The 13,957-nt window shown below is 49.0% G+C and overlaps 3 protein-coding genes across 3 annotated transcripts; 1 reads left to right on the top strand and 2 right to left on the bottom strand.

Annotated features, from left to right (window-relative positions):
* The first annotated feature begins 309 nt into the window (after positions 1-309).
* K444DRAFT_201752 (uncharacterized protein) lies at positions 310-1,079 on the top strand. Its single transcript, XM_024870999.1, has 3 exons — positions 310-727; positions 786-1,009; positions 1,064-1,079. The coding sequence occupies exons 1-2, from the start codon at positions 351-353 to the stop codon at positions 844-846; spliced, it is 438 nt and encodes a 145-aa protein (XP_024730070.1). The 5' UTR covers positions 310-350; the 3' UTR covers positions 847-1,009; positions 1,064-1,079.
* Positions 1,080-3,164: 2,085 nt separating this feature from the next.
* K444DRAFT_668708 (uncharacterized protein) lies at positions 3,165-4,674 on the bottom strand. Its single transcript, XM_024887436.1, has 3 exons — positions 4,029-4,674; positions 3,596-3,978; positions 3,165-3,542 (listed from the first exon to the last, which is right to left on the bottom strand). Exons 1-3 carry the CDS (start codon positions 4,611-4,613, stop codon positions 3,314-3,316), a joined length of 1,197 nt encoding a protein of 398 aa, XP_024730069.1. The 5' UTR covers positions 4,614-4,674; the 3' UTR covers positions 3,165-3,313.
* A 7,006-nt stretch (positions 4,675-11,680) lies between these two features.
* Positions 11,681-13,065, bottom strand: K444DRAFT_619827 (uncharacterized protein). Its single transcript, XM_024881585.1, has 5 exons — positions 13,006-13,065; positions 12,861-12,911; positions 12,725-12,797; positions 12,462-12,638; positions 11,681-12,400 (listed from the first exon to the last, which is right to left on the bottom strand). The coding sequence occupies exons 3-5, from the start codon at positions 12,784-12,786 to the stop codon at positions 11,920-11,922; spliced, it is 720 nt and encodes a 239-aa protein (XP_024730068.1). The 5' UTR covers positions 12,787-12,797; positions 12,861-12,911; positions 13,006-13,065; the 3' UTR covers positions 11,681-11,919.
* Positions 13,066-13,957: the final 892 nt, after the last annotated feature.

Raw genomic sequence — 13,957 nt, 5'->3', positions numbered from 1 at the left:
AAAGCACTTACCAAAGTTTAGTGATAGCAGCAAGTAGCAGCAAGGAAATTGGGAGAGCAACATCCAAGATTGCTAATAGTAATATTGATGAAAGCTTTAGGGTGTTAATACTACAGATTCAATGTCGGCATCCTCTCTCGATCAATAACAACAGGGTCCCGGTAGCAAAGGTCACCAATTACCCTCCCTTCCGGTGGCTGTGCAAATGTCGATTTTGATAGGTCAAGCCATCTACGCCCGAAAACGCCTGGTCATCTAAATCGGGAGTGCGGTTCTTTTGCGCACACCCAATCGCTTGCCGCCAAATCACTTCACGGAGCCTCAAGAACCACACCTCGTAGACTGTCTATATGTTACCCTTCCATGGTCATCACTGGTTGAAGATGCAAGACCAAGATTTCGAGCACCTGAGTTTACCTTGCGCCGTGGCATTGGCAACGGAAGCTAATTTTACCAATATGGATCTCTTCGAAGAGTACTTTTCTCCTGCAGCCTTATCTGCAGCTTCACCGTTCGTCGAGCCAAAGACAACTACACCCGTTGAAATATCGTCTCAACATCCGTTCGTCTTCCAAGAATTCCCATCCGGACAACCGGGAGTCCGAGAGATGGCAAGACAGCAATGGGAGACGTTCAAGCCGCTGATCAAGCAGATCTATATCGACGAGAGCAAGCCATTTCCCTATCTTGCGAAGATTCTCCGGGATGAATATGATTTTGAGCCAACGTAAGATTCTATCTCGTCGTAACCCCGACGCAGCGGTCAAGAGCTAACTGAGATCCAGAAAGCGACAATTTTCAAGGCAAGTCGAGAAATGGGGATTCCGGAAGAACGTCACGCAGTGAGAGCGCGCGATCTTGCCAAGTCTTCTTAGAAGCGTGAACGATCCGGTGCCTCAGCTAGTTGATCGTAGATTGAAAGCCGGGAAGTTGAGGAATTGGAGAAGGAGATATCGTGAGGAGTTGAGTGAGAGATCGTCGATTCTGTTGCCAGAATCTGACAACTCAGGTGAGTCGGAATGCCTACTGAGAGCGAAATTTGATTGATAAGTCGACTCCATAGTTGGCTATAGCCCTCGGGAATTGGCTTCCGCCTTTACAGCAGAGTTCCCCATTGCCAAGACAGAATTGTCCATCACTGAGGCAGAAGGACATCAAGTGTCCGATCTCAGAGAGCTGCTTCCAGCCCCGGGTATTCCTGTGAACTTAAACAACAATGTGGAGTGGTCAGGGCACTCCTCTGAAGACTTTACACTCATGGATATATGCCAAGATGCGTTGCCTTTTGACTGGTCGAAGGTCGATGTTCCCGGTTCTCCTGGATTATCTCGTCTCTTCGCACGTTTGAAAATCGAGTCTGAATCTGGTATCCCTGCTTTGTCTCTCGAGAAGCCAGAGTCAGATAAACCTTCCTGCCTTTCACTCACAGAAATTCAAGAAGTCTTCCACCCGAATCAGAAAGCGACCACTGAACACTTCTGTCAGGCTCGTTCATCTCGAGCACAAAAGTACTTTGGACCGCGAGAGGAGCAGTCAAAATTGCGACGTCCACAGTATCCTTGGCAGAATATCGAACTTGTCTTTTGCGGGTATAGTCCAAGCCCTCTCACCGAAATATACGTGTTTCCCCCTTCGCCGCCTCGAAAGTCTTCCTGCAAGCGACATTGTTCAGCAACTCCAGCCTGGGCAAATCTTGAAACGCAAGAAAGGGAGCTCCAGGTTAAAGTTGCAAAATTGAAAAAGCAGTTCCCGGAGGATAGTTCGGCCGTTATGGCCGGGATGGAAGAGCTTGCGGACGTACTTTTCAAAGTTCGGAAATACAAAGAAGCTGGATTCCTGTACGAGAAACTCGTGGACATATATCGGCGGACTGCGGGACATAACCACATTAGAACTGCGAAGGGGATCTACAATGTGATTATCTCGCTCAAAGGACAAGGTTATTATACCAAAGCGAAGCGTTTGACTGACAATCTTCGCGGTACAATTTCGAAATCGGTTTCACCTCACCACCCACTCGCCATTCGTGTTTCTAAATTAGCCGCGTGGCTAGGCGAAGTTTTAGGCGAACTTAAATACAGCGAGAGGATCCGCCGGCAAGTTCTTCAGATATCGTTGGTGTCCTACGGTCCTAGACACCCGAACACGATGCAAGCGCTGTCTCATCTAGGCCATACCACATCTCAAATGAGGAAGAAAGAGGGGGAGATGCTCCTCCGGATTGCCGTGCAGCTCTCACTCCAAGATCCTCACCAAGGTGATCATATCAACTGCGCGATGATGAATAAGTTAGCATATGCGCTAAATTACAACGGATCGTTTGATGAAAGCTACCAGATAACAAGTTTTGCACTGGAACGATTTACTCCATTGCTCGCGCCGCAACAAATATACTTAGTATATGGCCTTCAAGAACAACGGGCTCAGAGCTTGCTCGAGGTTGGAAGACTAGTCGAGAGCGAAAAACATTTCAGAGACCTGGTCGTCTGTTATGCCACTAGCAACATGGAAAGGCTTAACAGCGAACTATCAAATCCGTGGTGTGGCCTTGCAAATGTCCTTGCGCAGCTCGGCAATAGAGCGGAGGCAACTGGGTGGTACGAGAAATACATTCGGATGAGAATTTCAAGCGATCGAGGAGTTGATTACGCCTTGGTAATTACTTTCTATAAGCCTTAGCCTGCTATCAAGAGCAAGGTCGCTTTGACGATACTTTGACCGCGTACCGTCAGGTGATCGAAAAATGGCGCAAGTCCCATAGATACACAGAATCGTTGAGATTGATTGCACAGATGGAATCAGAGATGAAGTGGATAGAAGGTTTTGTGGTGTAGAGCTCAAGCGACTCCCCTGTAAGTGAGTGGGAAGTTAGCGAGTACGAAACGGATGTCAACAACACAGAAGACGATGACGAGGCAGACGACGCAGACGAGGAAATGAATGATGGACAAGATGTTGTTGTCGAGGAAATCGAAAAACAGATTGTAGAAGAAGGGGGAAAAGAAAGTGAACTGGGAAAGGAGGACTGGTCGTCGTTTCTCCACTTGGACGTCCCCACGCCTTAGCTCTAGCCTCGACCTTCCCAAGTCCCCCCTTCCCCAATGTCCCCCAAAGCCTGCTATGTATATCAAATCTCATGCTTCCGCATATTTAAGAAAGTAGAGGTTTCCTTTGAGTTTCTACACTTCGGTCCAAGTTATAGCTGTATTGCTAGAGCAGAATTATTCTCCGAATGTCCACCAAGATATTGCTAATCTCACTCTGGTTCCTGAAATATGCTGTTCTTTGGTGTATAGGTATGCAGCGGGAGGCACTACTTGCATAGAGTCGATAAAGGAGAAACCAGCACAATGAAAAAGCCGCCAGCAGCAAAAGCAGCTTCCCAATTTCCTCCGCACGCTTTCCACAGCGTGACTATCATCAATGCCACAACAGGAACGTCGAATGGCCACCGCATCCCTGTGAAGCCCCAGCGAATCATCAGGCCTCTGAATTTGGCTTCTGCTATCCGTGACGCAAAATAGGAGCTGCCTCTGATTTCCCTATATCATTTGTCAGTGCCCCCGCAGGCCAGACCTACAGTTTCTCAACTCACGAAGTACAATATATACAACTCTCCTGAGCTAGACCTTGTAATGTCCTCTGACCAGCCGCTATCTCGGGATTTTGAAAGCATAATAGCGGCAAGCCTAGAAGCCCCAAGTGGTTGAGTTTCCGTTCGCATTCACGCTGAGACTGAAAAGCACAAGTATTCGGGCAATTCAGCCTTTCATCCCAACAGGCGGTATTGTAATGGTCCCATCTACCAGTCTTCATATCTTGCTCGCAATCTTTACTAGGGCCGTTAGGATTAGTGGATCGATAAACCGTGGCGTCGGCTTTTTCTAGCTCGCTCGTGAGCCGTGCCTTGAGCTGAGGGATGGCTAATGTTCCAACAAGCACCGAAAAGTCATGGTTGTTCTTTTTCACGAAACGGAGCTGATATGTTGAAGTCAGCAGCCCTTCATGCTGAAAATATTCATACGCACATCTACCTCCTCTACAGCAACCATTCCATAGAAAGGGACATATCTCCACCACCGTCCATGCTTCTCACACCATTTCCGCTCTAAGTCTTGATATATCTCGACTTCGTTCTCAATATCTTCAATCAACAATGGGGCAGCCCTTTGGTCGTTGACGCCCAGCTCCCAACAGAAGAAGACGCAATGGGTGCGTGTTCCATGGTCCAGCCCAGCTTGAAGTATTTCGAAGAATTGTTCTGCTGGTCCGAAGGTTCGACTCTTTGGGCGAAAGGATTCTTGCCATGCCTGTTCCATCGGGTTCATTGTTTGTACGCGTTGATGCGGTTGATTTGCAGGTGGAATCTGTTCCACGGCGGTTGAGACAGAGTCGCCGGGCATGATATTTGGCGAGTGAGCGCCAGTCTCAACCCCTGCTTGTTGCATAGCACTGGAACTTGGGACAGACACCGAGGCTGGGGATCTTGGGGGGTGGATTCCAGCTTTGAGGTCTGCCTGGTGTGTAACCTGCCTCGTGAGAGACGAGACAAGTACTGGTGCTGGAATACTTGGGGGATGGACGCCAGCTTCGAGATCTGATTGTTTTGTCATTTTTTCTGGGACATGGAACTCATGCTCCCAGCTCAAGCGACCGCAAGTTGGGGGTGATGAGAGTTTTAAAATGAAGCTGTGCTTTTCCTGCGCTTTTAGAGTGGGAGGAGTGATGCGAGATTTGATTCGCCCAGGGCGTGACGTTCTTCAGGGCCTTCTTCGACAGCTATACGAGGGCAGCTCACCGAGTAGATAAGGCTTCGTCAACAAACCTCGGCCGGGCATTCAACCAAATAGAAAAGACGAATGTTAGAGTATAACCAACAACATTGCGGCCATTGCCCGTGTGGTCGTTGGAGCTGGAAGCAGACTCTTAGACGAGCTTCACTTCGAACAGCCTCCTTTGCACCAGTGGCAAGTCGCGACAAAGGCATCGGAGGGCAAGCTCTGAGATGGACCCAAGGCCGATTTGTTCGGTCTCAATCAGTCGAGAGTGCCAGCTCTTCGCCCACAGCTTGGCCTAAGACGCGTGAAAGTCAAGTCATGTTCTAAATATTCGTAGGCGATATATATACCCAGCAAAAGCAAAGGGGAGGAAAGCTCCACTTGACGCTTAGGTGTTCCTTGCCTTGTCGACCAGCCTTTTGTGTCCACTCCTCCGTGGAAAGAGAAGGTAAATCTACCATTGCTGTAGACCATGGCGGCTAACGACTCCTTCTCACAGAGACGGCCGCCACGAGTTCATATCTTTCGTGGCCGGTTATCTCGTAGAGCATCCATCTCATCCCCAGTTCCTTAGTGAATAGTGAATAGAGACCTAGCACAGGCCCTTGTTACTTTATGCCGTTATCTACGCACCTGTCCGGTGAAGAAGAAAATGCAATAGGGGACATTATTCGAGGTCTTCTAAACATACTTCGTTCGTACATCATTTATCCCTCCCATCTCATGCAAACCGTGAGATCCCAAATCGAGCCCTAACGCCGTTTACCCACCCGAAACTCCCCACCTCTCCTTTCACCACACAGACGCATCTCTATCAAACCGCCCCAACTCTTTTCCCGCATCCTCCACGTCCTTCTTGGCCTTCATCCGCATATAAAAGATGGGGCAGTCCTTACTACTACAGATAACCTCACAATGCATGCTTCCCTGACAGCGCTGGCACTGTGTCCACAGCCTCCCAAACCGGACTTCCAAATCGGACACTTTGCTCAGTGTCTTTTGGTAGAGTTCGCCTACTCGCGGTGCGCAGTTCGAGCACACGGCGCCGTTGGCTTCAGACGCGGAGGTCAGAGGTTTCTTGCAGCCCATGCAGGTGTAGGTTTTCTTTGCGAACTTCATGAGCCCGCCGATGGAGGGGGCTGCTACTGAAATTGCTCGGGTATGATCTCCTGCCAGCAGACTGTTTGCCTTGGTTTCTCCTAGAATGGGTTCGAAAATTCTGCCAAGGGGTTTTGCCAGCTGGTTATCGAGGTAGTATTTCGTGTCAATCGGGATGTTGTTTTCCAGCACGAAAATTGGATCTTCGGACCGTTCGAAATTCTTCGCGCCAGCCGAGCCCTTGACGATCACATACGCAACACGATCACCGAGTGTCGGAGCGGAACCGGCGTCTCGTTTCTTCATTCGTTCAGCGAGTTCGACATGGGCTTGTTTTGCGGTGTAGTCTGCTTTTGCGAGGGCTTTGGTGATGACGAGCTTGGACATGTCGATTTTGTTTTGAAGGAGGTCGGAAATGGTGTCTTTTACGTAGCTAGGGATCGTTAGCAATGAAAATCAACTCATGGGATAATCAACTCACTCTTGAGCACCTTGAACGTCTTGATCTATCAGGATCATGCGGAGGACAGTCTCAATGACATTCTGGACAAGTCGACAATTGTCTCGACGGACTGTTTCGATACCTTTTGTGTCCATCTTGTCGTACTTATCTGGGTTCGTCCAGTATAGACCAGCGTACCGCTTCTTGTTGATCAAGAGATATGGGAAGTACACTTTCTCGAACTCAAGCTTGATGGGCTTGATGAACTTCGAAGACACAAATTGTGCTGCTTCTTCGCCCAACTTCATGGCCGTAGCCAAGTCCTTAACACCAAATTTGACCATGACGGAATCGGTATCACCATAGATGACTTGAGCATCATGGGTGTACCCGTTGGCAATGGTGTACTTCTTCTCGACCTCTTCCTTTGTCTTCTCAATCATTTGTCGACCGTAACTTGTTGTACTACTGGCGATGGCAAGACAGGGAAGTTTTCCAACAGTTGCACCAGTAAGACCGTAAACAGAGTTGGCGCTGATCTTCAAAGCAAGTTGTCGGCCGTTCAACACGGCTTTCTTGAATGGATCGGTCTCGACTGCGAGTTCTCGCTTTGCTTGCTTTCTGGCGGTGAGCAATTCTTCCAGGATTTGAGCCAAGAGACCTTTCCTCCGCTTGATTGTGGCGAACATATCACCGTTAGGGGTGACGATGAAGTCCTCATCCTTGACCAAGTTCAGTTTCTCGACAGCTGTTTTGTTCAGAAGTGTTGTGTAGCACAGGTTGTGCGCTTGGATAATACTGGGATACAGAGATGCGAAATCGAGGGTAGCGACTGGAACATCGTAATATCCTCTGGTAGGTTCAATGACTGTGGCACCTTCGTACTGTTCGTCGGTAGCGTCGGTTCGCATGTTGGGGATAACCAATTTCTGCTCCAAAGCTTTCCGGAACAGTTGGCTGACAAATTTGACTTGTTGACCACGAGCGAGGAGGTAATTGAAAGGTACGCCGGTGACTCTTGCCATTTCCGTGTAATTTTCAAGACACGAGAGCTTGTCCATCAACCGTTGAGGTAAATAAGCATCTTTCAAACAGTAGACTGCCAACCGTCGTCGCGACTCAGGGGTTCCGTTGAATAATTCTGTGATCATGGTATGATGTACATCTTCCTTCTGCTCGCCCAAGAATTGAGCACACACAGAATTGAGTGTGTAACTTCGGAGTTGGTGATCTCGTTGAACCAGTTGTAACAAATCGAGTTGCAATCGACCATTAGTATTCGTCGCTTTCGTATCTCGATTTCCCATCTGCTTGCTAGAGAAATTCGTGTCCTTCGAGGCAGATCTCACATTCTTTAATCGAGTCCAAGCATCGAATCCATTGACCTTTAAATGCTTCGCGCGGTCGAGGAGGTACGGAAAATCGAAATTGCAGATGTTGTAGCCAATGATAAGATCTGGATCTACCTCCTCCAAGAAGTCCCGCCACTTCATCAACATCTCCTCTTCCCGCTTAAATTCGAAGATCTTCGTATTGACGATCAAGCTCGTGGTATCAAGACAGAACACGTTCCGGACGAATGGCTTCTTTTCTCCGTATCGAGTGACTACGTTGGCGATTTGGATGACCGGATCTTGATTGGCTTCTGGGAACACTCCTTTTCGTCCCGCGCACTCAATATCGAAGGACAGAATTCGCAGAGGTGCCATCTTTGCCCACTCTCCCTCTGGCTTGTGTGCTATCAGATCTCGGTATGTGACCTCCGCCTCGATTTGACAATTGGAGTGCCGTTGATGTTCGGAGATGAGCTTGTATGATTTCGCAGGAACTTCGACCCAAGACATGCCAGATATCTATGCAGTTATTAGAAATACCCCGATAACCTCCAGGGAAAATTTACCTTGCAGTCAATCATGAACCGCAGAACGTATTGAATGCTATCAAATGTCAAGATTCCACCATCACCAGTACCTTTCCACATTCCCTTCCAATTGGCATTCCCATGTTCGATAGTACTTCGCACCTTGTTGATAAACTTCGGGTCGGTGACTGTGATCTTGAGATATGGATTTTGTATATTGCCCGAGAAGCCATACAAGTTCTCTCGCATAACCATCTGAACAGAGTGGATCGCCGGCTGGTGTTGAGCAATCTGCGACTCGAGGAAAGTTTTGTATTTCTCGCAATCTTGCGGCGTAAACGAATCCGGAGCTGCAACGTAGAGGTAGTGAAGGAAGTCGGTGACATGCAGCATGACAGAGTGGCCCGTCTACTACAATAAGTACAAGCCTGTTTTCTGGGGCTGGCTACTCACCTCCGTAACACCAAACAACTTGACCGTAGCTTTTCCATCATGCAGCGTACCCTCTTCACATTCAATCTGCTGAAAGATAAGACTGTCCGCCTCGGCATTGAAGTCCGCCAAGCTGGGGCGCGCCCACTCCTGATCCCTCTCGGAATTGTTCTTCCTCAAGCCCGCCATATCCTGCGTCATCTTCTCCAGCACCTCAGACTCGAAGTACGAGGGCTGGCTCGAACCCACCTTGCCCCTGGGTCCATTTTGCGAGCTCTTGAAGCGCGCTGCAGGCGAAGATAACGCCTCGAGCTTGCGTTTCTTTGTCGAGTTGGGAGAAGAGGGGATGTTTCGGCGGGTGTTGGTTGATTCTCCTAGAATCCGCTTTTGCGGGAGTCGTGTCGCCATGGTGAAGGAATTGTAGCTTCAAGGCGGAAGTTGGAGGTGTCAACAATGGTGAGGGTTGAGCACTTGTGATGGGTATGGGGCAATGGCATTTCTGTGGCTTGTCGCGTCGAGCTCGCGACGTGAGAGCAGGGGTTGATAATCATCACGGGAGTTTAGTAAGCACAATTTGCTGGGCAAAATGCGAGTTGAGCCCAAACGTCCTCTCTCGTCCCATCTTCACCATGAGGTCAGGCCCCTTGGGATAGCCTCAATGCACTCAATTAATGTTGCCAGCGCAGCACCATCAACGCAGGCCATCTCTCCCTTATTTGCCAGCAGAAATCGAGGAGGAAGCTCCGGAATCCTCGAGATCTTGAATCATGGGATGCTCCGCCAGCTAGGTCAAAATTTCCGCGCGAGGCTCTACACCGTTGCATCTCGGCACTCACCAAACTTACACTATCTCAATTCAGAGGAAGTGAAGGAGCCAATTGCTGTGGTTACCATGATCACAAGTAAGGTTTAGTCGGTCCCAAGCTTTGGCTTTCCTGCGGTGGTGGGGAGGGATTGCATTTGTGCCCTTCGGGTCCTTCCTGGCCGGAAATTCTGGGAATTACATCACAGTCCGAGATATAAGGCGAAACACCTCACCTCTTGTTTCCACTCTTGTGCATTGCATTGATTCAGTACATGCTCTTGTTTTTATATGACCACGCCAGTAGCCCCAAGTGCGATTCCTATTATTGTTCTCCCTCGAGATTTCCTCGCGTCATTTTCCTGCTGTCTTTCTCTTGTCGTGCGACGATGCCTTCCACAGCCAGCCCTCCGATGCGCCGGAACCAGTCCGTCCTCTCCACGCTGTTAGGAAAGATTGAGCTCATGTATTACCAATACGAGGTTACTTTCTCGCCGTATGTGTTGACGCGGGGGGAGAAGTTCGTGCTGAACACTATTGTGGTGGTGCTCCTGACGCTTCTCTTTGTTGGCATGGCTACCTACCTTCCAAAGCTGGTTGCGAGAGCTGCAGTGGGACTTGTGTCCGGTTCTATGCGGGTGCGAGCGATAATCTTAGTGTCAATAATACGGCGATTTGGCATGAGATGAAGGCAGCGAGGGTGTATCGGTGGTGAGTGATGAATCCCAAGACGGTCCCTTTCTTGCAACAACACTTCACTACTACCAACCTCTTCCCGCAACTTCGCCCCGAACTGGATCTCTCTTCACGACCATTCGAACGAAGAGGCTGTCGCAATGGCTTCCCGAACGTCCTCCGCCCCCCAACACACTTCATTCTTCGCCCACGCCAACGAGAAACTCCAGCTGATGTGCTGCCAGTATTCAGTAACGCTTCCTCTCTACTCAATGCAGCCCACCGAACAGATCATCTTTCGCCCGCTCGTCATGTTATCAATACATCATTTCATTCCCGCGGCGTGCTATATGACTAGACTTGGAATTCATGGTTTATGGGCGTCGGTGAGGACGATTGTTGTTGCATGAGGTGAGGATGGAGCCCCATGACTGGTGGCTGGACTACTTGAGCAATCCAATGGTGGGCCGCTTTAGGCCTGGGAGAGGAATTCAAACTGATTCACGCAACAGCTTCCAGTCGTCTCCTGGCGCGTTCATCGATCAAGGACGGTTTTGCGCTGCATTCAGAGGGGATAATTTATTAGCGGGCTGCATTGGGAGCATATAACATCACATGACGACGACGATAAATGGATAGGGGAGGTCAGTTCAGAGAGACGGGTTCAGAGTGGGATCGTGGCAAGTGAGAGAATCAAGCTGCGCTGCCAATATCTCGCCGGACAAAGGGATACGCACTTGACACAGCCTTCAGTTCGGAGATGTTGAGCGTCCTTCAGTTTTGATGCAGAACGAGTTAGGCAGCCGCGAAATTCACAGTTGCATTGACTTTTAGTCAAATCCCGCTCTTGAATTGGGCCCCTATCGTGTGAGTCACTAACCAGAATTAAGCCAATCATGGCGAATTGGGGCATCGTCTCCCTGTAATTGGCAACACTCGTATCACTTGCTTGTAATCATAAATAATCGCCCAACTGATGCTGGTGGGAGACTCGCACGACAACTTTGCATCTCTATTCTATGTGAGGAGCGGTAGTATAAATCCCAACGTTTATGCCTCCTTGTCAGCAGCCCTCTCAAACTCTCATCCCGTGTTTACTAGAGACGGGAGATGCTCCTACTCTTGTGTAAATATCGTTTGCATTTCACTCATAAAGCGACAAGACGAAACACAAACAGTCCTAACCCAAATCCTTGATCGAGACCGATAAGTATCCATACGAGCAGAAATATACCACGCGGAGCTGTTATGTCTACCAGGCACAAATCGGCTTGGAGTGAATGGATTTGAAGTATTGTGAAGTCAGTCGTGCCCACGGTTGGCGGTTCGGTTGTGAAGGCATCTTCCCGGCGAATACACTCGTGAGGGCTCACATTGTGAGAGAGGACATGTTGGTGGAGATTGAGGCCTGAGCTGATGTTGGGTCAGGGCAACAGGGTGTTTCGAGAATCTCCAAGTCGTAGTATATTGGGAAAATAATGAGAACCCATTTTGAAGGGGGTCGGCGCAGAGATCTGTTGGGTGGGAAATGTGGCCCTTCGCTCATTCCAATTCGCAAGATTTCAAGAGTTTGAGGCCTTCGCAGATTGAGTCTTGGTCAAAATAATTGAACGTATTCTTACTCCCTTATCTATACGCCATCATTTGCAGCATCCCTTGAGAAAATGGTGCCAGACCCTCCAAAATCCCTCATTCTCCTCTCGCCAACGGACTTCACGGGCGTAGGCCGAATCAAGACCAAACACAAGTGAAGGTCACTCAAATCATGGAACACCATACACCAAAAGGCCATTTAACTGTTGCGCAAGGACTTATTTTATACCTTGACAGTTCAGGGTAAAAACTCCCCAAAAATATCCAAAGTCCTCTTCAAGGCTTCTATATCGCCGTCAAGTTCCATGATGTTGCTCTCGAATTCCACTCGCAGCGCACAGAGCCTTTCCAGTCTTTCTTGAAGTTTACCACTCCCAAATCTAGCCACATCTCCCGTGATCGTCATTTCTGGCGATGAAGGCTCCTCATCTCCCCTTCCCAATTCCTCAGGCACTACCACATCAAAATGGGTACGATTGAGAGACCTCTGCATCGACGCCGATGCAGCAGGATGGCATCGTTTCTGATGCTCAAAGAGATTGTACTTCCTCGGAAAGCCCTTGGTGTGACGCTTGCAGGAGGCATTGGGGCAACAATAGGTTTTTGAGCCATGCACTTCGCGCTTGTGTCGGTCTAGACCTCCTTTATCCCCGAAGCGAGGGTGTTTGCAATTTGGGACTTGACAGATGTAGGGTTTGCTGTGCTTTTCTTGGTGTTTGCTAAACATTGTGAGTCAAGTACTTGTAGGTGGGAAGGTTGGTGAGGAAAGAACAGATGTACCGTAAGGCGGACTCGGTGGGAAAATCGTGATCTTGCGAACAGTCTGGAAATGTGCACCTCAGCCGCGTAACTTGAGGTTCGGCACCATCTTGGACAGACGACTCTGTGACAGCAGAGGGGATTGAGCTTGCGGCGCTCATAGCAAAAGTGTTATAGGGATTGGAAGAAAGTTGGGGGCTGTGAGGGATTCGTCAGCATCACAGCTCTCTAGCTGTCTCAAATTGACCCGGACGTTGAGGACAAACGAAGTTCAAGAAACGTACTCAATAGTGAAGTTCTGTCTATCTTCTACGCAGGAGGGCAGTTCTGCCTCATCAAGAGGCATGTAGTTCGCATCTGGGGATAGATTAGTCGATTTGACTCGATTCTCTGTGACGTGAAGGGTTCCGATTTCCTCACCACTTTGGTCTATCGAATTGTCGATCGAGAAATAGTTGTTCAAGTTTGAGTCTTTGGCGAAATTAGTAAACAGATAAGAGAGGTGAGATCAAGTCGAGATGCAAGTGAAGCGAGATTGACACCAAGTAAAATGGGGATGGCCCACTATAGCCAATCTCAATTGGGATTGAGGGCTGTCGGCAGAACAAGAAATTGTTTTAATATATTGTCACATACCGTATGTGACAACCTGTTGATCTGCGGGCAGCTCAGGAAGGAAAGCGCCTGAAACTATATTAAATCAGTGGTAAGAACTAATCAGAAGTGACAATTCTCGAGTCTGGAGTTTATCTCACATATAGAGTCAAAGGTTGCTTGAGGAGAGCCGTGAGGTAGAGAGCTGATGTCTTTGTTGGCGTTAGGAAATATTTGCCTCGGTGAAGTGGTTTGAAGGAAATGCCCACTCTGAGGTAAGGTGTTCCAGTCTTGGTAAGGCTGTTGAGCACGGGGAAAGTCAGCATAATTTGCCATGGCGACTGAGGTGACAATTGATAACTTACATCACTCTGTGGGCCTTGCCTCCTTTTCAAGTCGACATTTTGGCAGCACTTCGTTGTGGACGAAAATCGAAATGGGGAAGAATCATGGTATTATATGGCCATGGACGACGTGACGGGGTGTGTTGGGTGCTCACCGAGTACGATTCACACCGAATAGGATGGATAGATGCATCCTTTGTTGCCCGAATTGCCCAGATGGAAGATTCGAAGACATAACTCGTAAGCTTCAATAAGATGCGCCATGAGCGCACCAATTGAAACCAAGAATGAAGGCAGTTGATAGATTGATAAGTGCAGGTAGCTGGGAAGACGCAACATACGGACGCCGTGGCGCTGGTATTCAACGCCCAAGGCAAAGCTGCCCAACTTCTGAGGCAAATGGTGGTTTACACCGTCATTCCGTTGACGCAGATTAGTGCGTTGAGTTGCAAGTGTCGCCCAAGGCGGAGTTGCCCTGATTCTCGGGCGTGAGACACCTGCCGACACCAGACTACGCGGCGTCACGGCCCAATTGCATGGAAGCGGCCCGAGAGAGATGCCGTAAATACTCCGTAGATG

Source organism: Hyaloscypha bicolor (assembly GCF_002865645.1).
Source record: "Hyaloscypha bicolor E unplaced genomic scaffold K444scaffold_165, whole genome shotgun sequence".
In the NCBI taxonomy this organism is placed as follows: Eukaryota; Fungi; Ascomycota; class Leotiomycetes; order Helotiales; family Hyaloscyphaceae; genus Hyaloscypha; species Hyaloscypha bicolor.
The sequence above is the reverse complement of the archived record's forward strand: the minus strand, read 5'-3'. Positions and strand labels throughout refer to the sequence as shown.

Coding starts and splice junctions, on each gene's coding strand:
- K444DRAFT_201752 (XM_024870999.1), top strand. CDS start 351: ATGTTACCCTTCCATGGTCATCACTGGTTGAAGATGCAAGACCAAGAT. Junction 728..785: donor GAATATGATTTTGAGCCAAC/GTAAGATTCTAT, acceptor ACTGAGATCCAG/AAAGCGACAATTTTCAAGGC.
- K444DRAFT_668708 (XM_024887436.1), bottom strand. CDS start 4,613: ATGACAAAACAATCAGATCTCGAAGCTGGCGTCCATCCCCCAAGTATT. Junction 3,979..4,028: donor TTGCTGTAGAGGAGGTAGAT/GTGCGTATGAAT, acceptor TCAACATATCAG/CTCCGTTTCGTGAAAAAGAA. Junction 3,543..3,595: donor AGTTGTATATATTGTACTTC/GTGAGTTGAGAA, acceptor CAAATGATATAG/GGAAATCAGAGGCAGCTCCT.
- K444DRAFT_619827 (XM_024881585.1), bottom strand. CDS start 12,786: ATGCCTCTTGATGAGGCAGAACTGCCCTCCTGCGTAGAAGATAGACAG. Junction 12,639..12,724: donor AGACAGAACTTCACTATTGA/GTACGTTTCTTG, acceptor AATCCCTCACAG/CCCCCAACTTTCTTCCAATC. Junction 12,401..12,461: donor CCCACCGAGTCCGCCTTACG/GTACATCTGTTC, acceptor CACAATGTTTAG/CAAACACCAAGAAAAGCACA.